Source organism: Psittacula echo (assembly GCF_963264785.1).
Source record: "Psittacula echo genome assembly, chromosome: 26".
Taxonomy (NCBI): domain Eukaryota; kingdom Metazoa; phylum Chordata; class Aves; order Psittaciformes; family Psittacidae; genus Psittacula; species Psittacula echo.
Genome location: NC_137761.1, coordinates 3,526,856 through 3,553,550, shown reverse-complemented (window position 1 = coordinate 3,553,550; position 26,695 = coordinate 3,526,856). Strand labels below are relative to the sequence as shown.

The window sequence follows — 26,695 nt, the reverse complement described above, 5'->3', positions numbered from 1 at the left end:
GTGCCGCGGGACCTGGGGGGGGGGCTTTGCGTGAGTGAAAGGCACAGATTCGGGAGGTGGCCGCCGCCACCAGTGCATCACCGGGGCCAAGGGGGGGCCCCTTTATTGTGTCTTTCCCACCCCCCCCCTTTTCCAGCACCATTCCCTTACCCCCTTGTCCTAACCCCCCCCCCCCCCCCATTGTTATCCCATAGCCGAGCCGGGGGGGGGCCCCCCCCCTTGTTTGCACGGTTCATGTCATACACACGAGGTCACACGACGAGAAGGACGGGACGACTTCCACAACAGCCACGGCCCCAGGCGGGATCCGGTGGGATTCGGGGGGGGGGGGGGGGGGGGTGTCCCTTCAATTTAGGGCGGTTTCGGGTTTCTCCTGGGTTTTTACACAATGTACATTTGTGACGGGGGGGGTTCGGGGGGGTTCGGAACTTATTTTCTCCTTTTTCCTCCTGGTTTTTTTGTCATCCTTTAATGTCTCCACAAAGAGCTCATATACACGGATGGGTCCTGGGTCAGAACAAGTCGGCAGCAGTAGCAGAAGCTCAATGAAGGGCGGGGGGGGGGGGAAGTTAAGAGGAGGAATGGGTTAAATGGGACCCCCCCATCTTTTCCCAACCCCCCCCCCCCCTTTCCCTTTATCCCACACCTCAATCCCAAACCTCAATCCCAAGAAAAGCGTTTTCACAAGCGGCTCTAGCCCCTACGGCCAACAAAAAGCGGGAAAGAATTCCTGGAGCTGGGAATAACGGGGGGAGGGGGGGATAAAAAGGGGGGGGTGTCAACCCTATAACATCCCTTAAAGGGGGAGGGTTTTAGGGGGGGCACAAGCTGAGAAATAATAATTAATAATAATAATAAGAAGGAATAAATCTGTGCAGGCCAATGCTTCCCCCCCCCCCCCAATGCACCCCAATGGGGGGGTTTAGGGCTGGGGTTGGGGGGGGGGAACTGCCTGCAGACCCCAGGGCCCATTGAAAGATAAAGGGGTCCAAGGGGGGGGGAGCACAAAAAGGTTCCCCCCATGCTTAGGGGTGGGTTTCACCTATAGCACCATGAAGTGGGGATCTTCTCCATCAGCATCAGGGCCCCCCCTTTTATCCATCCCTCCCCCCCAAAAGACTCCATGTTAAATATTGCACTTGGGTTTTTTGTCGCTTTTTTGACCATTTTTGCCTTTTTTTAGGGTTTTTTTTTGCTTTAATTCTTGCATTTCAGCGTTAAAGTCAACCCCCCCCCCCCCCCGTGCCCAGGTCACCTCGTACCTCTGGGGAACAGGTAATGGCACTTGAGCGAGGGATGGGGAAGGGGTCGGGAAGGGGGGAAGGAAAGCATCAAACCCCCCCCCCCCCCCAAATAACCCCCAAATAACCCAAAATACCCCAAAATAACCCCAAAACTTTCACTTTTAGCCAAGAAACCCCCACCCATTTCCAAAGTGCTCCCAAGGAAGCGGGGCCATAAAGGGAGGTTTGGAGCATCCCGGGACTGGCGGGTGGAGGAGGGGAGGTTTAAGGTTAACCCCCCCCCAAATCCTTCCCAAAATCCCCCAAAATTCCCTAAATCCCCCCCAAAAAGAATCCATATATATCTATGTCTTTATATATACGCCACTAAACTTCCAACAGGAATTCCAACTAATTTTGCCTCTGGAATGGCCCAAAGGGGGGGGGGGGGGGAATTTGGGATGCTCAGACCCCTCAAGGGGTTAAGTGCTCATTGGATTGAGGGGCTGCTGGTGGGGTGGGGGACCCCCCACCCAGAAAGGGGGGAAGGAAGGTGCCTGGTCCCCAGGCTTTGGGGGGGGCTGGTTTTGGGGGTCCCGTCCCCCCCCCCCCTTGGCCATCAAGCAAAGGGGCGAGCTGAGATTGCACGAGATTCTCCTGTCGGGAATAACAACAGATTATAAAGAATCCGGGCTCAAAAAAGGGGCGGGAATTCCTTAGAATTCCTTAAAAACAAGGCAGGAAACTCGCCAGGAGGAGCAAAAACCCTCGGGCGGGAACTTGGGGATGGGATGGGGATGGGATGCGGGGCCGGGGTCGCTCCGGCAGCGAATTCCACTGGCAAGGGCTGTGTCTGCGAGGACGAGGAGGAGGAGGAGGAAGAGGGATAAGAGGAGGAAGAGGAGGAGGAAGGGGAGGGAAGGGCCCATTAGTGTGAAGGTTAAGTGCAAATAGAGCGTTTCTCAGACGACTTTTCTTGCTTTGGGTTCGTTAACCGGAGCCCGGGTGCCATTCCCATCATCCGGGTGCCATCCCCATCGCCCCAATGCCATTCCCATCACATGGGTACCATGTGCATCACTTGGGTACCATTCCCATCAGCTGGGTGCCATCTGCATCACTTGGGTACCATTCCCATCAGCTGGGTACCATGCGCATCACTTGGGTACCATGCGCATCGCTTGGGTACCACTCCCATCACTTGGGTACCACTCGCATCACTTGGGTACCATGTGCATCACTTGGGTACCATGTGCATCACTTGGGTACCACTCCCATCACTTGGGTACCATTCCCATCAGCTGGGTGCCATCTGCATCACTCGGGTACCATTCCCATCGCCCTGGTGCCATTCCCATCGTCCGGACAGCAGCTCCGGAGCATGCAAGAGCGCGGAAGGGCCAAGGCCGGGGACTCACCGTGCCCAAGTCTGCTCTCGGGTGGCATCAGCACCCTCCACACCCCAAAGCGGGCTCCTTGGCTTGGCCAACTGGGGTCACCAGCACCATCCATGGACCCCAGCGGGCTCCCTTCCTCCATGGGAAGGGCTGGGCTGGGCGTCTCCTGCCTTTCTTCTCGCCAAGGCAAGGGTGCAGCATCCACCCATGGGTGCTGGTGGCCCCTGGACCCCCCCCATGAGTCAGCACCAGGCTGCTGCGCGTGCCCAGTAAAAGAGAAGGGGCTTCACCGCTCCCCTGGGCCAAAGTCTGTGGCAAAAAAGAGAACCGGAGCAAAAAAAGGAAGGAAAAGGGGGGGAAACGGATCCCAAAAAGGCAAAAAAATCCGGGAAAAACACACAAAAACAAAAAATCAGGAAAATCAACCCCCAAAAAGAACCCCACGAAACAATTCAAAACTCTAGGCTCTGTCATTACAAAAAATAGCATCAACCAAGCTGTAACACACGGCGAGTGCTGACCTCAAGCAGACCTCGGGCAAAGGAAGCGGCCTCTCACTTCCCAAGTGGAAAAGGGCTGGAGCAAGGACAAGGATGCCGGAGGGTTGGAAAAGTGGAATGGGCTGGGCTGGGTTTCTCTCTTGCTGTGGGTTTCTGGCTTTGCTTTCCCCTGGGGACGGTAGGCACCAGCACAGGCACTGCATGCGACGGGAGCGGGGTCGAGGGGGCTGCTCTGCTCAGCAGGGGTTATTTCTGTCCGCTGATGGACTGGGATATAGAGCGCGGCGGGATCATATCCAAGAGGTATTCCCGCTGCCGGTCCGCCAGGCTGGATGCTTTGTGGCCTCCGATGCCGGCGTTCAGGTACGCGATGTTCACACCTGCAAGGGGACCAAGCGTGCCTGAAGGGAGCTGCTCCATCAGCTTCCATGTCCTAACGCTGAGCACGTCGGAACTGGATGCAGCATCCAAGGAAAAGCAACCCCCACTCTGGGTGACTGAGCCAGGAGGCTCCCAGCTTTTAGGGCATGGAGGTCGGGAAACCCCATCCCCATCCCATCCACTCCATCCCATCCATCCCATCCCATCCATCCCATCCCATCCCATCCATCCCATCCCCATCCACCCCATCCCATCCATCCCATCCCCATCCCATCCAACCCATCCCATCCCATCCCATCCATCCCATCCCCATCCCATCCATCCCATCCCATCCCATCCCATCCCATCCACCCCATCCCATCCATCCCATCCCATCCCATCCCATCCATCCCATCCCCATCCCATCCATCCCCATCCCATCCCCATCCCATCCATCCCATCCCCATCCCATCCATCCCCATCCCATCCCCATCCCATCCATCCCATCCCATCCCATCCCATCCCATCCACCCCATCCCATCCATCCCATCCCATCCATCCCCATCCCATCCCCATCCCATCCATCCCCATCCCATCCCATCCCATCCATCCCATCCCCATCCCATCCATCCCATCCCATCCATCCCATCCATCCCATCCCATCCCATCCATCCCATCCACCCCATCCCATCCCATCCATCCCATCCATCCCGTCCCATCCATCCCAGCTTTTAGCTGGGAAGCGGGAATTGAACCTAAAGGCACCCTGTGGAATCCATAGGTTTCACTATGGGGGATAACGGGAATACCACGATCCCATGGTGCCGACAAACTCCTCTCCCTAGGAATCAAGCCGGGCCCACCCCTTCCGGCTGGGAAGCCGGGATGCGGGATCTTACCTGGCATGCCCAGGAGACCGCCCGCCACGGAGAGCTGCGGAGCCTGCGCAAAGTTGGAGAGCATGGAGCGGGCAGAGGTGGGAATTCCACGCTGCAAAGAGCTCTGGGGCTGCGGAGCCTGTGCGGAGAGGAGGACACGGATGTAGGGAAGGAGCCGGGATCGCTTTGGAAGCAGTCACGGATGGAGCTTCAGCCAGAGAGTGAAGGATCAGCAGGGGTACATGGGAAGAGGGGCTCGTGGATGGCACTCATAGCTGTGATTCCCATGTTGGATAGCATGGGATCAGCAGGAAAAGGGCCAGGAGAGGTGCCCAACAGCAGCCACAAGCAATCGGGATGCAGGGGCCTTGGGTAAGAGCAATCCCAGGAAGAAGAGAGCCCAGATCGCAGGGATGCTGTGAGAGCAGCAGGATGCTCACACCTCTCTCCTCCTCAGGAGCTCAGGGCATGGAGGTTGGGAAACCCCATCCCATCCATCCCATCCCATCCTATTCCATCCAATCCATCCCATCCCATCCTATTCCATTCAATCCATCCCATCCCATTCCATTCCATCCCATCCATCCCATCCTATCCCATCCCATCCCATCCTATCCCATCCCATCCATCCCATCCCATCCTATCCCATCCCATCCATCCCATCCCATCCTATTCCATTCAATCCATCCCATCCCATTCCATTGCATCCCATCCATCCCATCCTATCCCATCCCATCCATCCCATCCCATCCTATCCCATCCAATCCATCCCATCCCATCCTATTCCATTCAATCCATCCCATCCCATTCCATCCCATCCCATCCATCCCATCCTATTCCATCCAATCCATCCCATCCCATTCCATCCCATCCCATCCCATCCATCCCATCCCATCCCATCCTATTCCATCCAATCCATCCTATCTCATCCATCCCATCCCACCCTATTCCCTCCATCCCATCCCACCCCATCCATCCCATCCAACCCATCCCATCCCATCCTATTCCATCCAATGCATCCCACCCCACCCCACCGACCTGCCGGAGCGTGTGGTGCCTCATGATGTTCTCCTGCTTGCTGACGCTGGAGACGGCGGGCGCGGCGGTGGGGGACAGGGCCGCCTGCTGCTGCAGCCTCTGCTCGATCTCCTGCGCCCCGGGGCCAGAGGCACCCTCAGCACCCGAGGCCTCCCCTGCCCACCCACAGCTCCCCCAGGCTCCTCCTTCCCAAGGGACAGCGCGAGCGGCAGCGCCCGCATCCCGCTGCGCATCGAGGGGCTTCCCTTTACACGTGGGGGGTCCGGGTCACCCCCCCCAGGGGCCTCGCAAGGAGTCCCCAGCACTGATTTATCCCGGGCACGTGGAGAATTCCCTCTTGCCACAGGAGCGCCTGAGCCACTTCCCACCCATCCCAGGAAAGCCAATGGGAAAGCGGGGAGGGAAGGAGGCTGCACAGCCTGGGGGGAAACGGAACCACGGAACGGCTCCAAAGCTTGGGAATGCCGAGCTCCCAAACGGTGTCATTCCAAGGGGAAAAGGGGAAGGGGGGGATCCAGGCACTCGCCTGCTCCTGCTGCAGGGCCTTGACGAAGGCGTTCTTGAGCCGGTTGGTGTGCTCGGCCTTCAGGGCCTTCTTCTGGTTGGAAGTCATGCACTGCTCGCACAGGATCTTCCCGTTCTTCTCCTGCTTCCAGTGCGGGGTGAAGTCCGTGCGGCACTGGGCGCACACGAAGGGCTCCACGCGCAGCAGCGAGGCGCAGCTTTTCCCTAGGGAATGCCACAGAACCGGATGGAAACGGAGGGGGGGGAACCGGGAGGAGCACCAAGCCCCGAAGCGCTCGCGCCGCCGCCTCCGTCCCGTCCGCTGGCAGAGGGGATGGGAAGGATCCAGCCCACCAAGGGAATTCCCGGGATAGCGTTGCCTCCATCCCGCTCGGAGCGCGATCCCGGCAGCCCACGGGGGAAACAGCACGAGGTTTGTCCTCAACCTGATGGTGCTGGGCTTAGGAAAAGCCGGAACGGGGATGGCCGCGGTCCCATAGGGCTGGGGATGCGCTGGAAGAGCACAGGCTCAACCCCATCCACCCCCCAGGGGACATCCCAAAGGGACCGGAGCCATAAGCACAATCCCATCGGGATGGCAGCAGGAGCAGCGGCAGCTTTTACACCTCAGCTCCTCATCCTCTAGGAAAGGGCTTGCGAGCTCCATGGCCAAGCCCCAGGGCACAGACTCCACTGCTCCAGAGCAATTCCAGAGCTATTCCAGGACCTTGGCACACCGAGGCCGCCGGATCGGCTCCTACCGCCTGCAGGGAGCAGGGGGGGCCCGGCTCTGCCCCCCTTCCACTGCCAAGCAAGGAGGAGCAGAGCCCAGGGCCGGGGAAAAGCAGGATCCAGCTCTCCCAAAGCACCCGGATGGGGCTTTTCCCATCTCAAGCCCCGGGCTGGGGAGCCCGGGATGCGGCGCGGGCGCTCACCTTGGCTGTCAATGACGCTCTGCACCACCTCCTCCAGCCCCACCATGTAGATGAACTCGCTGTTGGCTGCGCTGGGCAGGAAATGCAGGAGGGGAGCGGGGGGTTTGGGGGGGGGGATCTCCAGCAGGGTCTTTTCCAGCTGCTTCCGGAGGGCGAGCTTGGCAGCGGCTTGGGAATTGGCGGCGTCGGTCAAGGCGCTGGGGCTGGGGAGGGGAGAGGAGACCCTGGTGACGGAGCCGGGCTGGATGTGGGAGGCGAGGTTCATGTAGATGGCCGAGGACGACGTCCGCTGGCAGGGAACGGAGGAGCTGGATTGCTGCGGAGAAGAGGAGAGCGAGGTCAGGATGGAGACGGGGAGCCCTGGAACCATCCCCGTGCTCCCAGCGCGGGGCCAAGGAGCTGCCGTGCTCTGGAAGCCCATGGCCGGGGCAGGGCTGCTGCAGGGAGCGGGGGCACCGCTCTCATCGAGGTCGTCCCCTCCCAGCCCGGCATTCCCAAGGGGCCAATTCCCTCCTCTCCCATTCCCGGCGGCTCCCGGGAGGCGCAGAGGGGGGAGGGTCACGTTTGGGTGGATTGGGAATAACGCAGGGAGGAGAACCCCGCCTGTCTCCATTGGAACGCTGAGATTGGAGGAAATCTCAGTCCCCGACTAATCCTTAGAGCATCTCCCAGGGCCCACAATCACCTGAGAGGGGCTTGGGAGAAGGGGTTAGGATGAGCTTGAGGCTCCTTCCCAACCCAACCCATTCCAGGATTCCCCATCAGTTCAAGCCCATCCTTCCCAACCCATTCCAGGATTCCCCATCAGGTCAAGCCCATCCTTCCCAACCCATTCCAGGATTCCCTATCAGGTCAAGCCCATCCTTCCCAACCCATTCCAGGATTCCCCATCAGGTCAAGCCCATCCTTCCCAACCCATTCCAGGATTCCCTATCAGGTCAAGCCCATCCTTCCCAACCCATTCCAGGATTCCCTATCAGTTCAAGCCCATCCTTCCCAACCCATTCCAGGATTCCCTATCAGGTCAAGCCCATCCTTCCCAACCCATTCCAGGATTCCCCATCAGGTCAAGCCCATCCTTCCCAACCCATTCCAGGATTCCCTATCAGGTCAAGCCCATCCTTCCCAACCCATTCCAGGATTCCCTATCAGGTCAAGCCCATCCTTCCCAACCCATTCCAGGATTCCCTACCAGGTCAAGCCCATCCTTCCCAACCCAACCCATTCCAGGATTCCCCATCATTTCAAACCCATCCTTCCCAACCCATTCCATGATTCCCTATCAGGTCAAGCCCATCCTTCCCAACCCATTCCAGGATTCCCTTCCAGGTCAAGCCCATCCTTCCCAACCCAACCCATTCCAGGATTCCCTATCATTTCAAACCCATCCTTCCCAACCCATTCCAGGATTCCCCATCATTTCAAGCCCATCCTTCCCAACCCATTCCAGGATTCCCTATCAGGCCAAGCCCATCCTTCCCAACCCATTCCAGGATTCCCTATCAGGTCAAGCCCATCCTTCCCAATCCATTCCAGGATTCCCTATCAGGCCAAGCCCATCCTTCCCAACCCATTCCAGGATTCCCCATCATTTCAAGCCCATCCTTCCCAACCCATTCCATGATTCCCTATCAGGCCAAGCCCATCCTTCCCAATCCATTCCATGATTCCCTATCAGGTCAAGCCCATCCTTCCCAACCCATTCCATGATTCCCTACCAGGCCAAGCCCATCCTTCCCAACCCATTCCAGGATTCCCCATCAGGTCAAGCCCATCCTTCCCAACCCATTCCAGGATTCCCCATCATTTCAAGCCCATCCTTCCCAACCCATTCCATGATTCCCTACCAGGCCAAGCCCATCCTTCCCAACCCATTCCAGGATTCCCTATCAGTTCAAGCCCATCCTTCCCAACCCATTCCAGGATTCCCCATCAGGTCAAGCCCATCCTTCCCAACCCATTCCAGGATTCCCTATCAGTTCAAGCCCATCCTTCCCAACCCATTCCATGATTCCCTATCAGTTCAAGCCCATCCTTCCCAACCCATTCCATGATTCCCTATCAGGTCAAGCCCATCCTTCCCAACCCAACCCATTCCAGGATTCCCTATCAGGTCAAGCCCATCCTTCCCAACCCAACCCATTCCAGGATTCCCCATCAGGTCAAGCCCATCCTTCCCAACCCATTCCAGGATTCCCTATCAGTTCAAGCCCATCCTTCCCAACCCATTCCAGGATTCCCTATCATTTCAAGCCCATCCTTCCCAACCCATTCCAGGATTCCCTATCAGGCCAAGCCCATCCTTCCCAATCCATTCCATGATTCCCTATCAGGTCAAGCCCATCCTTCCCAACCCATTCCATGATTCCCTACCAGGCCAAGCCCATCCTTCCCAATCCATTCCAGGATTCCCTATCAGGCCAAGCCCATCCTTCCCAACCCATTCCAGGATTCCCTACCAGGCCAAGCCCATCCTTCCCAACCCATTCCAGGATTCCCCATCAGGTCAAGCCCATCCTTCCCAACCCATTCCATGATTCCCTACCAGGCCAAGCCCATCCTTCCCAACCCATTCCAGGATTCCCTTCCAGGTCAAGCCCATCCTTCCCAACCCAACCCATTCCAGGATTCCCTATCAGTTCAAGCCCATCCTTCCCAACCCATTCCATGATTCCCCATCAGGTCAAGCCCATCCTTCCCAACCCATTCCAGGATTCCCTATCAGTTCAAGCCCATCCTTCCCAACCCATTCCAGGATTCCCCATCAGGCCAAGCCCATCCTTCCCAACCCATTCCAGGATTCCCCATCAGGCCAAGCCCATCCTTCCCAACCCATTCCAGGATTCCCTATCAGTTCAAGCCCATCCATGTCCCCATTTGGAATGCGTCCACCTGCGACCTCCCCGCCGAGCACGGCTCCCCTTCGGGACATTGCCCTTCCCGCTGGATCCCATTCCGAAGGCGTGCCCGGGACCCACCGGCTGGTAGTTGATGGCTGGATTCATGCTCGGAGTCGTGGTGCGGATGAGGCCGGCTTTGGGAGGCACCCTCTGGCCCTGGAGCTGCGCAGGGCTGGGAGCGATCACGCGCTGGGACATGAGCATGTGGGGCAGGGCGGGGGTGCTGGCCGAGCGGATGACGCTGTGACCCTGCGCCGAGAGGGGAAGGGCTCAGAGGCAAGGCCTCAGGGCCCCGCGGCATTCCCGGGAATGCTGCTCCAGGAGCTCCGCTCTCCTTGATTACCCGCAGGGACAAGGCCTCGTGTTCACGTATCCCTGGTTTCTGGAGAGAGGCTGGAATTGGGCCCGAGGCAAGGGAAAGGGTGGGAATCTCATGGAACAACTGCTTCCCGTGAGCCAGGGACTTCCGGGATCTGGGATGGGATGGGCTGGAAGTTGTGTCCAAGAGCCGCATCCCTGCCTTATCCCTGGCAGTGCCCAGGTTGGATGGGGCTTGGAGCAACCTGGACTACAGGAAGGGGGTTGGAGCTGGATGAGCTTTAAGCTCCCTTCAATCCAATTCCATGCTTCCGTGATCTTGGGTTAATCCATAGGGAGAAACACACGGGAAACAATGGGATTGAGGAGCACAGAGCTGTTCCAACCGGGCTTCACACCGGTGCTGGAGCTCCGCATGGAATGGCTCTAAGAGGGCTGCTACCAGAGGATGGAGCCGGAATGCAGGGGCCTGTTCCATAGCTCGATCCCAGGCAGTCCCAACCATCACCCCGGGATCGGGAAGCCCCGGAGCAGAGGCTTCTCCGAACGGCTCCAGTGGGAACAGAGAGGTCCAACAGCTCCATCCCTTCATGGAAGCACCTCCTGCCTGGCAGCCTCTTCCTCCCCGCGCCCTTCAGCTGCTTCCCGGGCTGCTGTATCCCAAAGGAAAGGCTCCCAAAGGCTTTCCTCAACAGCCCCATCCCAACAATGGGCCTCATCCTGGCTCGTCGCCATAGCGAAGCAAACCCATGCCCCAAACAATGGGAATGGGGAATGCCGGGAGGGAAGGGGCAGCCGGGCTGAGCTCCAGGGACCTGGAGCATCACCTCCATCCTCAGCCCCGCATCCCCATTCCAATGAACCCACGGGAGGGATAAAGCCCGTGCCCGGAGCTCATGGAGCACTCGGAGTATCCCAGACTCCCATTGAGAGGCCCCGGAAGCGGCATTCCCAAACGGGACCCATCCGAAGCCCGCTCCTTCCACATGACACAAAGCGGGGCAGCCGCTGGGCCGGCCCCCAGCCATCCCCGGCCGCATCCAGGAGCTGCTCCACGGGGATGGCTCGGCCGGGAGCAGAGGAGGCTCCTTAAGGGAAGCCCTTAGGGCAGTGCCGGAAGGGGCTGCAGGAAGCCTGGCAAAGGGCCTTGGAGAAGGGATGGAGGGGCAGGAAAAGGGGAATGACGGACGCCGTGATTCCTCTTCGATGAGAGGGAACCTCCCATCCCAACCGGGGCTCAGGAGCCCTCGGAGCAGGCTCCTCCCTAGGGAAGGGACGTTGGGAATCCTCACCTGTAACGTCCTTAAGTTCTGCGCCTCCACCCCCTGAGCTCCGGGCCTGGAGGGGAGCTTGGACAGTCCCTGCTGCCCCACGTGAGCAGGAGAAGGCTGGACGATGGCGGCCGCGTTCTGCACCACGGGAGCCTGCGCAGGGAGCGAAGGAGAAGCGGCGTCAGCGGCGGAGGTGCAGGCGCGGCCCCGCACGGAGCAAGGCGCTCCCAGGGGTGCTGGGGATGCTTCACCTTCTGCACCACGTTCTCCTTCTGCAGCTGGCTCTGCCTCAGCTTCTTCAGCAGCACCAGGCGCGCCTCCTCGAGCCGCAGCTCGTCCCGGAGCTGCTTGATGAGCTGCTGCCGCTCCTCTGTGCTCTTCCCCTGCCGAGACCCCCCCATGAGCCCCAGCGCCAAGGCCGGGGCTGGCAAGGGCGCGGGGCCGCTCCCCTGCATGGAGCAGCAGGGATGGCTCCGCGCCGGAGCAGCCGCCGGGAAGAGCCGGCTCTTGCTTACCTTGAACATCTCCAGGTTGGCTGCCTTGAGGCGCTCTTCCATGCGGGAGCTGGAGCGGGGACTGGAGGCTTCGTTGTCGGAGAGGACGATGATGTCCGGGGACGGGGTCAACCGGCCCCTGTCCTGCTCACTGCGGGCACAAAGCGGGGGAGAGGAAAGGATGCAGGGGGGAACAGGGAGCCAGGAGGAGCGCATCCGGGAGGGAAGAACCCCCCCATGAGCGTGGATGCGAGCTGGAGCTGGGCACCGCGCCCCGTGCCCATAGAGACAACCAGGGCCGGGCTGGGAGAAGGGAAAAGCCACGCTGGAATGGGGCTTCCTGCCCTGGGCTAAGGGCAGGGGGTGGGAAGCAAACCCCACGTGCCAGCGTTCCGAGCAAGGAGACTCCAATGAAGGCCCTCTGCTATCCCAAATGGTGCTTGGAAAACCTTGGGAATTGCGCACTAATCCAGCAGGAAGCACGGAGGCAGAGGGGCTCAGCACCACTGGAAGGTCTCTGCTCTGAGGCTGCGGCAGGAGGGGCATGGATGATCTGATCCCAAGCTTTTCGCTTCCGAGAGGAAGCCCGGAGCTGAATCCAAGCTTCCAGGCTTGCCTGCTCCGAGGGCAATGGGATGCTCAGAGCGGGAATGTGGCTCCCAGCGCCTTGGCTTCATCTCCCAAGCGTTACAGGCAGTTGTATGGAATTCCAGCGCACATCCATCGCAAACCGCATCCATACGGAGTTCCCAGCTGGAAAACCGTCCCCCCCCCACCCAGCAGCGTGGCTCCAAGCCATCCAAACCAACAGGAACCATCTGAACCCGGACCGTGATCCCCAGATATCCCATATTCCAGCAGGATCCCAAGCTGCTCATCCCGCTCTGGAGCACAGACAACCCATCCCGCATCCCAGTAGGGTCAATTCAGCTTCCCAAGGGGAAGAGCTGCTGCTGGATGGGATGAACACGTCCTGCCCGCATGGATCCTGCAGGAACCAAACCCAGGCCTCGGGATGCGCTTCCACTGAGGAGCAGCATCCCAAACGCTTGGGATCGAGGCACTGAAGGCAACCGAGCTTTGAGCACAGGGGGGCTCCTTCCTCCTCCAGCATCCTTGGATACAGCTCAGGGATACCGGGAGTTGTAAAGGATCACATTGGCATGGATGTGCCAATATCCAACTGGATGTGCCAGTATCCAACTGGATGTGCCAATATCCAACTGGATGGGCCAGTATCCAACTGGATGTGCCAATATCCAACTGGATGTGCCGGTACCCAACTGGATGTGCCAGTATCCAACTGGATGTGCCAATATCCAACTGGATGTGCCGGTACCCAACTGGATGTGCCAGTATCCAACTGGATGTGCCAATATCCAACTGGATGTGCCGGTACCCAACTGGATGTGCCAGTATCCAACTGGATGTGCCAATATCCAACTGCATGTGCCGGTACCCAACTGGATGTGCCAATATCCAACTGCATGTGCCGGTACCCAACTGGATGTGCCAATATCCAATTGGATGTGCCGGTACCCAACTGGATGTGCCAATATCCAATTGGATGTGCCGGTATCCAACTGGATGTGCCAATATCCAACTAGATGAGCCAATATCCAATTGGATGTGCCAGTAACCAACTGGATGTGCCAATATCCAACTGGATGTGCCGGTACCCAAGTGGATGTGCCAATATCCAATTGGATGTGCCGGTATCCAACTGGATGTGCCAATATCCAACTGGATGAGCCAATATCCAACTGGATGTGCCAGTATCCAACTGGATGTGCCAATATCCAACTGGATGTGCCAGTACCCAACTGGATGTGCCGGTACCCAACTGGATGTGCCAATATCCAACTGGATGAGCCAATATCCAACTGGATGTGCCAATATCCAACTGGATGTGCCAATATCCAACTGGATGTGCCGGTATCCAACTGGATGTGCCAATATCCAACTGGATGAGCCAATATCCAACTGGATGTGCCAGTATCCAACTGGATGTGCCAATATCCAACTGGATGTGCCGGTACCCAACTGGATGTGCCGGTATCCAATTGGATGTGCCAATATCCAATTGGATGTGCCAATATCCAACTGGATGTGCCAATATCCAACTGGATGAGCCAGTATCCAACTGGATGTACCAATATCCAACTGGATGTGCCAGTATCCAACTGGATGTGCCAATATCCAACTGGATGTGCCAATATCCAACTGGATGTGCCAATATCCAACTGGATGAGCCAATATCCAACTGGATGTGCCAATATCCAACTGGATGAGCCAATATCCAACTGGATGTGCCAATATCCAACTGGATGTGCCGGTATCCAACTGGATGTGCCGGTATCCAACTGGATGTGCCGGTACCCAACTGGATGTGCCGGTATCCAACTGGATGTGCCAATATCCAACTGGATGAGCCAATATCCAACTGGATGTGCCAATATCCAACTGGATGTGCCAATATCCAACTGGATGAGCCAATATCCAACTGGATGTGCCAATATCCAACTGGATGTGCCGGTATCCAACTGGATGTGCCGGTACCCAACTGGATGTGCCGGTACCCAACTGGATGTGCCGGTATCCAACTGGATGTGCCAATATCCAACTGGATGAGCCAATATCCAACTGGATGTGCCGGTATCCAACTGGATGTGCCAATATCCAACTGGATGTGCCAATATCCAACTGGATGTGCCAATATCCAACTGGATGTGCCGGTATCCAACTGGATGTGCCAATATCCAACTGGATGTGCCGGTATCCAACTGGATGTGCCAATATACAACTGGATGTGCCGATATCCAACTGGATGTGCCGGTATCCAACTGGATGTGCCGGTATCCAACTGGATGTGCCAATATCCAACTGGATGTGCCGATATCCAACTGGATGTGCCGATATCCAACTGGATGAGCCAATATCCAACTGGATGTGCCGGTATCCAACTGGATGTGCCGGTACCCAACTGGATGTGCCAATATCCAACTGGATGTGCCGATATCCAACTGGATGTGCCAATATCCAACTGGATGTGCTGGTCCCCAACTGGATGTGCCGGTATCCAACTGGATGTGCCGGTATCCAACTGGATGTGCCAATATCCAACTGGATGTGCCGGTATCCAACTGGATGTGCCAATATCCAACTGGATGTGCCGGTACCCAACTGGATATGCCGATATCCAACTGGATGTGCCGGTACCCAACTGGATGTGCCAATATCCAACTGGATGTGCCGGTACCCAACTGGATGTGCCAATATCCAACTGGATGTGCCGGTATCCAACTGGATGTGCCAATATCCAACTGCATGTGCCGATATCCAACTGGATGTGCCGGTACCCAACTGGATGTGCCAATATCCAACTGGATGTGCCGGTATCCAACTGGATGTGCCGGCACCCAACTGGATGTGCCAATATCCAACTGGATGTGCCAATATCCAACTGGATGTGCCGGTACCCAACTGGATGTGCCAATATCCAACTGGATGTGCCGGTACCCAACTGGATGTGCCAATATCCAACTGGATGTGCCGGTACCCAACTGGATGTGCAGCATCTTACACCCAGAGCCCCCGCTGCCACATTTAGCACCTCAGAGCCTTAACCCCCTTTGCCAAGTGGCCGAGTGCCACCCACACTGGGGCACCCCTTGGGTTCTGGGGGAGAATTGTGCTTTCCAGGGGAGCAACGCCCCGATGAGGGCCTGGGAGCAGGGCAGAGGTGAACCCACAGGGTGCTGCGTGCACCCCCGTAGCCCAGGAGGCCACTTACACCCTCGAGAGCAACAGCTCCACCTCGCCCCAGAGGAAGGATGCTCCATAAGCCGAAGGGTCACAGAGAAGGCATCAATGGGCCTCGTATTCATTGAGATCCTTCACCTTCCAAGCCCCCATCCCGCCTGGAACAGCAGCATCCACACCCTGCGCGGGAACGTCCAGCAGCTCCTTCAGGGTGGCCTGAAGGGACCTCAAAGCTCCCCCAGCCCCAGCTTGGCCCCGGCTGCTCCAAGCTCCATCCTCCCGGGCCCTCCGGCTGCATCCTGCCCCGCTCCAGGCCGGGATGGAGGAGCAACCAAATCCGTGCGGAAGAGGCAGCAAACCCGACGGCCGCGCGGAGCGGGCCCTGCTCCTCCTCCCCCCCCCCAGGGCCATTTGATGCCCTCGGAGCCCCCCGGGATGAGCAGCTCGTGCGGGGGGCACCCACCTCCTCCTGGCGCTCATGTCCACGGGCTCCTCGATGTTCTCCTTGCCCGGCCTCCCCGCGGGCCTGCCCTCGCCGTGGGGCCGCAGGCTCCCGTTGAGCTTCTCCTCGTAGCCCTTCCCGGCCTCCGCCTTCACGGGCACCTCGTGGGGGACCTCGAGCCCGGCCAGGTCTTTCCTCTTGAGCAGCGCCAGCATCTTGAGGCGCTCCATGGCCTCGTGGCCCTCCATCTTGAGCCGCTTGGCCAGGCCATCGTCGCGCTCGTCGGCCGGCTCCAGGCTCCGCTTGAGCAGGTTGAGGCGCAGAGCATCCTCGGTCATCCTGTCCATCCTGCGGGCACAGGCACCGTCAAGGGCAGACCCGGAGCAAGGCCCCCCCCCGGCCCACGCCAACCGGGACCCGAAGGAGAAGGAAGGGCTCCAGGCTTGAAGCATCCCAAATCCCCTTGGGAATGGGGGGGCACAACCCAGCTGCCGCCGGATCCCTCAGGCTCACCAGGCCCTGCCAAGCCGAGGCCGCCCCCGTCCAGCCCCTCGGAAAGGGCAGATGGGAAGCTCGAAGGCTTCATTCCATGGATTTTCCCCCTTGGATGGGAGCCGAGGCGTGGATCGAGCTCCCCCCAAGCCCTTGCCCTGGTGAGGACCTTGGGATGGAGGCACCCCCCGCGACGGCTCCATCCGCACCCATCCCTGCTCCTGTCCCGGGTGCGGGAACGCCGCGGGGCCCAGCCCCATGCCCTGCTCCGGCTGCGACCCTCGGGAAGAGCCCAGGGAATCCCACCTGGGAACATGGGAAGAGCGGGGGGGACGGAGACCGGGAGCAGCTCCCAAAGGGGCTCCAGGAACCCGGAGACAAGGGCCTCGTTCCCAAGGCCGCTGCAGACACCTCCCAAGGGCTGCCCGCGGGATACCCCACGCAAATCCCGATGGGAAAGCCGGAAAACTCCATTGGCCCGGCCCCGGCTCCGGCAGGGACGGACCTTTCCCGACAGGAACGTGCGCGGCGGCCGCAAGCCCATGGAGCCGGGCGAGCGCGGGCAAGCCCAAGGAGCCACCTGCGCCGCCGCTATTCCAGCCCTAAGGAATGGCGCGGGGTCAAGGAGCCGGCGCGGGATAGGGAGAGGCTGCGGTCGGGATCGCAGGGATGCGCCCGGGAGAGGCTGGGCCGTGGGGAGGGAGAAGCAAGCCCACGGGGTTATTCCCATGGGGAAGCGGCTGCATCCCGAGGGAACGAGCTCCGGGCTGGAGCACGAAGCGAACGGATCGCGGCCACGCGCCCGGAAGAGCCTGAACCCGCCCGGCCAGAGCGTTCCCTAAGGAAGGAAGCGCGGCGGCGGGATGCAGGCAGGGAATGGCCCGGTGGGAAAGGCAGCTCTTGGCCAACCCCCACCAAGGGAGCATCCCGGCATTCCATGAGTCGGGAATCCCTCGGCCGTGGGCTCATCCCCTCCAGCCCCCGGCGTTCCCGAAGGATGCACGCGGCAGCCCTGGGAACGCTGCAGGATCCCGGGATGCGGCTGCCCCAGGGAATTCCCTCCCTGGGACAAGCAGAGCCCTGTGGAGCAGGAGGAGGCTGCGCGGGAGCTCCCGTCGGGAATGGGCTGCAGAGGTGGCGGCACGGGCACAACCCCACGCGGACGGAGCCATCTCCAGCAGCATTCCAGAGCCTTGGAAAAGGATGGAGGCCTCCTCTTCCCAAGGCCAGGAGCCGGCCGTGATCCCGGTGAGTCCCACCTGGCTCTTCCCAGGCATCCATGGGGTCCGAAGCGCAAGGGGAGCTGATCCCACCGGCTCCATTGCACCCCAGCATCGGGCAGCGGGAACGAGCCCCGCTGGGATACGGGGATTGGGAATGATTCCCTTTGGATCCCAGGCAATGAACCTGGACGGTTCACGACCCCTTCGCCCGCGCAATCCGGGATCATTCCCAACGGGATCGGGGGGGATCACGGAAGCCGTTTCTATCCCAATGCGCTGAGCCCATGGCTGAAGCCCGGCTTGCCTATGGATGGGCTCCTCATCCCGAGCATCCCATGGGATGGCGATGCTCCGGTGCCTCCTCTCCCAGAGGAGCCAAGGTCTCGGCACAGGCACACAAAATGGCTGTCACCCATTCCCTGGCAACATTCCCGCCAGGAGCAGGGCCTATCCAGGGAATTCCGGCCATTCCCACCTGCGGACAAGAGCTGGGCCAGCACCGAGGCCAAGGCAGAGGCAAAGCCGCCCTCCCGTGGGCAGCTCCTTGCATCCCGATGCTGCTCCTTGGAAGTTGTTGGGAATACGACAGGGAGAGGAGCCCTGTGGAGCAATGTCCACGCAGGTAACGCCGGAGCATGGATTTAAAGGAATTCCGGGCCCGAAATCCAGCTCGGAACAAAGAGGAAAGAGCTGAGAGCCCTTAAACCTGGAGGGGGGGGGGGGGAGCTTTTCCCAGCTTCCCAAGGGAAAGGGAAATAAATGGGAGACAAAGGAGCTGTTTTACGGAGGAGCCGGGAGGGATTCCAATGGGATGGGGGCTGCAGCAGCAACAGTTCCGCTCTTCCCGCTTCCCGGCCCCGCGCTGACATCCCGCCGGGAAAGCTGAGCCAATGGATGCGATAGCAGCGGATGGGTCCCAAGGACACCTCCCAGCTTCCATAGGGATGGATGCATGGAGGGATGCAGGACCCGAGGCCGGCTGGGAGCATCCCGGGATCCGCAGCTCCGGGAGGAGCTGGGGCCAGCGGGAAGCAGCGGTGGGCAGAGGAAGCGCTGCTTCCCTCTGGATGCAAGCCTGGAATGCGTTGGGATGAAGGCAGCTTCGGGGACATCTCCCGCCGGACCAGGATGCTCCAAGCCCCATCCAGCAGTGCCAGGGGTGGCGCATCCAAACCTTCTCCCTTCCTCCCAGCCCTGTATCCCACAGCCTCACATGAAGACCTTCCCCCTCGGATCCCGGCTCCAGCTCCCCCATTCCCCTTGCCCCATCCCTGTATCCCCTCTCCAAAGCCTCTTTCCAGGGGGTTTTTCCCCCCCCCTTCCGAAGTTCCCTCGTAGCCAAGTTCCTCACGGGATGATCCCGCGCCGGGGACACCGTTCCCTGCTCCATGAACCCCGAGAAGGCCGCTCCTCAGCGGGAATACCCCCCCCATCCATCAGCCATACACGTGTATCCCACACAGATCCATATCCCGCTCCAGAGGGAATCTGCCAGCAATCGGGAAGCTGCTGCTGGAAAACATCCCCCCCCCCCCCCAACCTGATGGAACAGCGGGAATACAGGAGCCGGGAACGGGGGGGGGGGGGAAGCGGAGCCTTCACCTCCACCCTCCTCCTCCTCCTCCTCCCCTGCCCATTCCAGCCGGGAATGACGCAGGCTTCCTTATATAATGCGCCGCGATTCCCTCGACTGCGGCCCTGCCTTTGTGCGCGCTGCTGGCCGGGAGCCAGGCACACACATGGGGGGGCCCGGGCACCGGTACCGAAGGCATTAACGGCACGGCGCTAACGGGGGGGGGGGGGGGGGGGGGGCCACGGCATTCCTTGGATTCGCTTCGGTACCTGCGGCGCGGGGGCAGGAATTCCGACCGGGAGAGCCGGGAAGGGGGGGGGGATTCGCAGGGCAGCGCAAAAGGGACCCGAGGAGCTTAAAGGCGCGGCGTCGAGTTGGCAGCGAGCGGCAAATCCCATGGGATTGATCCCGCCTGGAGCATCCCGAAGAAAGGACGAGCCCAAGGGAATACTCACAGGTCCGGGCTCGCCGCCGCCTCCTCCTCGAGGTGCCAAGAGAAGCAGGGAGCCAAGGGAAGAGGGGCAAAGGCAGAGCGGAGCCTTGGGGAGGAGCAGCAGGAAGAGGCAGGGATTTGGGATGGGGATGAGGGGCGGCCCCGCGTGCCATCCCCCTCCCGGGCCCGGCCGCGATCCCGATCCCGGCTCCGAGCGGGCACTCGGCTGCCAATCCTGCGCCGTGACTGGTGGAGGAAACAAAAGAAAACGGGGGATGCTCTCCCGGATTCCCGGCATGCCTCGCGGGAAGGGGGGGGAGGCAAAAAAAGAGGGAAAAAAAGGGGGAAAAGAGCCAGCCGGAGCCGGTTGGGGAGCTCAGGGCCTGGGATTGGCTCTTTGGAAGGGGTCATGGATTGGGATGCAGGAAAAGGAGCCCCCTTTTCCATCCCCCCCCCCCCCCCCCCCATGCCTGGCCCCCGGCCAAACTTTGTCTTCATTCATGGAGCTGGGCCTTTAACCGCTTCGTGGCCAAATCCGGCGCATCCCGAGGCCGCGGCGGGATGCAGGGGATGGAGGCGGCCCCCTCGGCGGCGGCCTGCGGGGCTCCGGCCGGGTACCAAGGCGCTGCTGGGGAAGGCTCCTTCCGGAGCAGCTGGGAATGGGCTCGGGAAGAGGGGCTGCAGGGGCAGGAGAAAGGGAATGGCTCGGACCTGACGGCGCGGGGGAGCTGGGGAAGTTGTTCCCTGTGAGGGGGCCGGGATACAGGGAAGGTTCCCCCGCTCCCAGGTCCTCACACACGGGGCTGCCCGTACCCAAATATCCGCTGCTCCGTGGCCGGGAATAGGGGACGAGGCGCAAATCCAAGGCTTGGGAATGCCCTGATCCCGTATCCCCACTGCACCTGAGCAAAGGCAATGGGCTCCTTCCCACTCCGCACCTGGAGCAGGACCAGGCTGCTCTGATGCATTCCGGAGGCAGTCCAAGGCTTTCCCAAAGGGAATGGCCACGTTATCCCAATGCAAACCCACCGGGAAGCAGCTTCTCGACGGGTTCCGATGGAGATGGAACCTTCCGGGTTGCAATTCCCAAGGGGAAGGGATCTCTGTATCCCACAGCCTCCAACAGGCAATGGATGGTCCCGATGGAATTCCCTTCCATGGTTCCATGTGTTCCAGCCCGGGATCCATGGGAAACGCTCCTCGGGGGCCACCAGCATCCCAGCCCCAGCGTTCCCTTCCCTGCCGCTATCCTTGGGTCCCATCCCAAAGCTGATCCATGGAAAACCTGGAATTGGGATGCTTTCCCGCCTGTCTCCCAACACTTCGGCCTTAGCGCCCACGCTTCCAAAGCTGGAATGTGGTTCCCAGGTCCGTGCGCGATGCTCGGTGCATCCCAGTGCATCCCATTGGATTGGAACAGGAGCATCCTCGGGGGGCTTCTCTTCCCGGGATGGAGGCTGTGGAAGGGGAACGCCAGCGGCTTGGATGCTGCCGCTTCCCAAAGCCCATCCATTCCCTGCAGGAGATCCATGCCTCTGGAATCCCGCCCCGCTCCGGAAGTGCCCATCTTCTCCTCATCCAGGGATTCGGATCCATGGGGCACAACGGATGGGGGGGGTTCCGGCGTTCCAGGTAACCCATGTGGCCGAGCAGAAAAGCGGGATGGGAGCACTCGCTGGGATGGAACACTGGGAAAGATGGAATTCCCAAGCCACTTGCCAAGGGATTGAGGACCCCTGGGTGAGCTTCAGCGGCGCTCCCGCCTCCGATCCCATCGCCGTGCCTTCTCCAAAGCCTTTCTCCAGGATTCCTGGAGCGCCGGGGAGCTGCTCCAAGCCCATTCCCAACAATGGGAATGCCTCCGTGGGGCTCCAGCACTCGGAAGGGAGCGCAGCGCTGCAGGGGCGGGGGGGGGTGCAGGGGAGCGGACAGGGATGGACGGGACAGCATTCCCAAGGGATTCACAGCTCCGTGGCGCTGCGGAGCTGCCTTCTCCTCCCGGAGCAGTTCCCGGATCAAATCCCATCGTCCTCATGGCTTTGGGAATCTCCCTCCCTCCGCACGAGGCGAGGACAGGGAGGAGCACGGCGCTTCCATGGGTTAATCCCAACCTGCTCCCGGAGCTCAGCCCAAGCAAGCTGGGATCCATCCCTCAACTCCAACAGGTTATTCCCATCGGGAAGCGGCTCCATCCCGAGGGAACGAGCATCAATGGGTAGGAGCCCAGCAGCATCCTTGGCAGCCGGATGCCAGGCGGGATCCAGGCACACTGCTCCGGGAGTAAGGGGGAATCAGGGACTTGAAGGGAAGGGAAAAGGGGAAAACCCTCGAGGCTGGGATGCGCTTCCCATTGGGAAACCCTCGGGAAGCCTGCATCCGCCTCAGCATTCCCATTGACAAGCAGGAATCCCTGCTTGGAAGCAACCTGCCCTATGGAAGGTGGCCCTGGATGAGCTCCAGCTCCCTCCAATCCAAGCGAATCCCAACGGGAGCGAATCCCAACGGGAGCGAATCCCAGCGGGAGCGAATCCCAACGGGAGCGAATCCCAACGGGAGCGAATCCCAACGGGGGCGAATCCCAGCGGGAGCGAATCCCAGCGGGAGCGAATCCCAACGGGAGCGAATCCCAACGGGGGCGAATCCCAACGGGAGCGAATCCCAACGGGGGCGAATCCCAACGGGAGCGAATCCCAGCGGGAGCGAATCCCAACGGGAGCGAATCCCAGCGGGAGCGAATCCCAACGGGGGCGAATCCCAACGGGAGCGAATCCCAACGGGAGCGAATCCCAAGCGGGAGCGAATCCCAACGGGAGCGAATCCCAACGGGAGCGAATCCCAGCGGGAGCGAATCCCAACGGGAGCGAATCCCAACGGGAGCGAATCCCATTCCCGAAGCCGGGAGGGGCTGGGAGGAAAGGAGCCGGCGGAATCCGCATGGATGAGATCCCGACGGGCGCTTCCCGAGCTCCGGGATGGGCCCGGCTGCTTCCCATGGAATGACTGCAGGGCGGGAAGGACTGGGATGGGGAAAGGCAGCTCCTGGAGACGGAAGGGTTCCGATTCCCTCCAATCCCTATGGATGCTCCCTATTCCCTCCAATCCCTATGGATGCTCCCTATACCCTGCCAATCCCTATGGATGCTCCCTACTCCCTCCAATCCCTATGGATGTTCCCTATTCCCTCCAATCCCTATGGATGCTCCCTATTCCCTGCCAATCCCTACGGATGCTCCCTATTCCCTCCAATCCCTACGGATGCTCCCTATTCCCTCCAATCCCTACGGATGTTCCCTATTCCCTCCAATCCCTATGGATGCTCCCTATTCCCCCCAATCCCTATGGATGCTCCCTATTCCCTCCAATCCCTATGGATGCTCCCTATTCCCTCCAATCCCTATGGATGTTCCCTATTCCCTCCAATCCCTATGGATGCTCCCTATTCCCTCCAATCCCTACGGATGCTCCCTATTCCCTGCCAATCCCTACGGATGCTCCCTATTCCCTCCAATCCCTACGGATGCTCCCTATTCCCTCCAATCCCTACGGATGCTCCCTATTCCCTGCCAATCCCTACGGATGCTCCCTATTCCCTCCAATCCCTACGGATGCTCCCTATTCCCTCCAATCCCTACGGATGCTCCCTATTCCCTGCCAATCCCTACGGATGCTCCCTATTCCCTGCCAATCCCTACGGATGCTCCCTATTCCCTCCAATCCCTACGGATGCTCCCTATTCCCTGCCAATCCCTACGGATGCTCCCTATTCCCTCCAATCCCTACGGATGCTCCCTATTCCCTCCAATCCCTACGGATGCTCCCTATTCCCTCCAATCCCTACGGATGCTCCCTATTCCCTCCAATCCCTACGGATGCTCCCTATTCCCTCCAATCCCTACGGATGCTCCCTATTCCCTCCAATCCCTATGGATGCTCCCTATTCCCTGCCAATCCCTATGGATGCTCCCTATTCCCTGCCAATCCCTATGGATGCTCCCTATTCCCTCCAATCCCTACGGATGCTCCCTATTCCCGCCAATCCCTATGGATGCTCCCTATTCCCTGCCAATCCCTATGGATGCTCCCTATTCCCTCCAATCCCTACGGATGCTCCCTATTCCCTCCAATCCCTACGGATGCTCCCTATTCCCTCCAATCCCTATGGATGTTCCCTATTCCCTCCAATCCCTATGGATGCTCCCTATTCCCTGCCAATCCCTACGGATGCTCCCTATTCCCTCCAATCCCTACGGATGCTCCCTATTCCCTCCAATCCCTATGGATGCTCCCTATTCCCTCCAATCCCTACGGATGCTCCCTATTCCCTCCAATCCCTACGGATGCTCCCTATTCCCTCCAATCCCTACGGATGCTCCCTATTCCCTGCCAATCCCTACGGATGCTCCCTATTCCCTCCAATCCCTACGGATGCTCCCTATTCCCTCCAATCCCTACGGATGCTCCCTATTCCCTCCAATCCCTATGGATGCTCCCTATTCCCTGCCAATCCCTATGGATGCTCCCTATTCCCTCCAATCCCTATGGATGCTCCCTATTCCCTCCAATCCCTATGGATGCTCCCTATTCCCTGCCTGCAGGGAAGCCCTTTAGGATCCCGGTGCAGGAGCCCAGCGCATCCCTATGGATCCTTCCCCCATTCCAGAGGCGGATCCCAGGCTCCGGAGCCGCGGGCAGGGATGAGGCTTCCCCTTTGAGCCTTGCACACATCCGGGGGGGCTTTTCCAATGGGAACCCTGGGAATTCCGCCCTTTCCAGGGGTTCCCCCCCCGGCTCCTACGCGAGCCTCGTAAATGGGCCGGAATTCCGCCCCTGGGATCACTGAGCCCGGGAATGGGATACAGGGAAAAGGGACGGGAAGGATCCGCCCCCCCCCAGGCACTGCTCCCTCCATAGGAGCCATGGGGGCCCGGATCCAGGCTGCTCCATAGGGATCGGGTGCCGGGATGCTCCCCATGGAGCCGGGATGCTCCCCATGGATTCTCCCCATGGAGCCGGGATTCTCCCCATGGATTCTCCCCATGGATGCTCCCCACGGAGCCGGGCCTCGCAAGCGGCGCCTCAAAGATGGATGCGCCCCGGCAGGCGCGCGCGGCCTCGTGATCCCAATGGGAATGCCGGGAGCAGGCCCGGAGCCATTGGGGTTCATCCCCCCCCCCCCCCCATATCCCAAGGGAAGGGGGGGGGAATCCGCCTTAAACCCACGGCATTCCCGAGGCGATCCCCACCTCCCGAAGGACGCTGCCCCCCCCCCCATCCCCATCCCCATCCCCAAAGCAGGGAGAATTCCATTCAAATCCCTCTGTATGGGGGGGTTGGATCCCAGCATCCAGCCCCATCGCATCCAGGGGATCCGGAGCCAGGGACAGATCCATACCCCCCCCAATGGGATCCGTCCTTAGGGAGGTGGTGACCAAACGCTGCCGTGACCCCCCCCGCCCTGATCCCAACGGGAATGGTTGTTCCCAATGGGAATGGTTGCTCCCAATGGGAATGGCTGATCCCAACGGGAATGGTTGTTCCCAACGGGAATGGTTGCTCCCAATGGGAATGGCTGATCCCAAAGGGAACGGTTGTTCCCCACTGAAGTTTTCCTGCTGCTCCCCCCCCATTGAAGCACTGAGAAGGAAAAGGGGGGGGCAAGGAGGCAGAACCCCCCCCCCCCCCAGGAACCAACCGGGATCCCAATGGATCCATTCCCATCGCTCCCAAAGCAGGGAATAAGGCGGGGGGGGGGACGGGACGGGACCCCCAAGCAGGGCTCTGCAAACCCCCCCCCCGGCTCTGCACCGCGATAGAGACAGGGTCCAATGGGGCTCGGCCCCATAAGCGGGGGGCTCTGCCCCACTGAAACCATGGGGCTCTGCCCCACAACCATGGGGCTCTGCCCCCCATTGAACCATGGGGCTCTGCCCCACTGAAACCATGGGGCTCTGCCCCACTGAAACCATGGGGCTCTGCCCCCCATTGAACCAAGGGGCTCTGCCCCCCATTGAACCATGGGGATCTGCCCCACAACCATGGGGCTCTGCCCCCCATTGAACCAAGGGGCTCTGCCCCACAACCATGGGGCTCTGCCCCCCATTGAACCATGGGGCTCTGCCCCCCATTGAACCAAGGGGCTCTGCCCCACAACCATGGGGCTCTGCCCTCCATTGAACCAAGGGGCTCTGCCCCACAACCAAGGGGCTCTGCCCCCCATTGAACCATGGGGATCTGCCCCACAACCATGTGGCTCTGCCCCCCATTGAACCAAGGGGCTCTGCCCCACAACCATGGGGCTCTGCCCCCATCGAACCATGGGGCTCTGCCCCCCATTGAACCAAGGGGCTCTGCCCCACAACCATGGGGCTCTGCCCCACAACCATGGGGCTCTGCCCCCATCGAACCATGGGGCTCTGCCCCCCATTGAACCAAGGGGCTCTGCCCCACAACCATGGGGCTCTGCCCCCCATTGAACCAAGGGGCTCTGCCCCACAACCATGGGGCTCTGCCCCCCATTGAACCAAGGGGCTCTGCCCCACAACCATGGGGCTCTGCCCCCCATTGAACCAAGGGGCTCTGCCCCACAACCATGGGGCTCTGCCCCCCCCGTCCCCTCAGCGCTGCCCCACAGGTACCGCCCCCCCCACCCCCGCCATCCACAGCCGCCATCGGGGCCTGCTCCGCTCCGCCCCCCCCCGGCTCCCCCGCTCGGCCCGGCCCGGCCCCAGGGCCCTGCCCCGCGCGGCCCTCACCTGGCTCCGGGGGGCGCCGCCGTGGGGCCGGGGCCGGGGCCGGGGCCGGGGGGGCCGGGGCCGGGCGGAGCAGAAGCGGAGCCGCAGCCACCGCGGAGCGCAGCCGGCACCACCACAAACAATGCCTCTGATTGGGCAGCGGCCCCGCGGCTTTCGCCCCGCCTCCCGACCCCATGCGCGACGCCCATTGGTTGCCCTTG

General features: G+C 60.5%; 1 protein-coding gene across 2 annotated transcripts; it reads right to left on the bottom strand.

Annotated features, from left to right (window-relative positions):
• Positions 1–1,675: 1,675 nt before the first annotated feature.
• On the bottom strand, positions 1,676–26,617 carry GATAD2B (GATA zinc finger domain containing 2B). Of its 2 annotated transcripts, XM_080635029.1 has the most exons (12): positions 26,496–26,617; positions 16,044–16,370; positions 11,840–11,969; positions 11,576–11,707; positions 11,346–11,477; positions 10,079–10,117; positions 9,814–9,984; positions 6,836–7,151; positions 5,923–6,125; positions 5,397–5,507; positions 4,380–4,497; positions 1,676–3,500 (listed from the first exon to the last, which is right to left on the bottom strand). In XM_080635029.1, the coding sequence occupies exons 2-12, from the start codon at positions 16,367–16,369 to the stop codon at positions 3,367–3,369; spliced, it is 1,812 nt and encodes a 603-aa protein (XP_080491155.1). In that variant the 5' UTR covers position 16,370; positions 26,496–26,617; the 3' UTR covers positions 1,676–3,366. The 2 variants fall into 2 exon arrangements, with proteins under 2 accessions (XP_080491155.1, XP_080491156.1); XM_080635030.1 differs by lacking the exon at positions 10,079–10,117.
• Between the last annotated feature and the right edge of the window lie 78 nt (positions 26,618–26,695).

What these genes read in the sequence shown, in the direction of transcription:
- GATAD2B (XM_080635029.1), bottom strand. Translation starts at nt 16,369, where the DNA reads ATGGACAGGATGACCGAGGATGCTCTGCGCCTCAACCTGCTCAAGCGG. An exon ending in AGGCCCTGCAGCAGGAGCAG is followed by an intron (nt 5,508 to 5,922) that starts GCGAGTGCCTGG and finishes CCCGGGGCGCAG; the next exon opens with GAGATCGAGCAGAGGCTGCA. An exon ending in GGCACCACACGCTCCGGCAG is followed by an intron (nt 4,498 to 5,396) that starts GTCGGTGGGGTG and finishes CTCTCCGCACAG; the next exon opens with GCTCCGCAGCCCCAGAGCTC.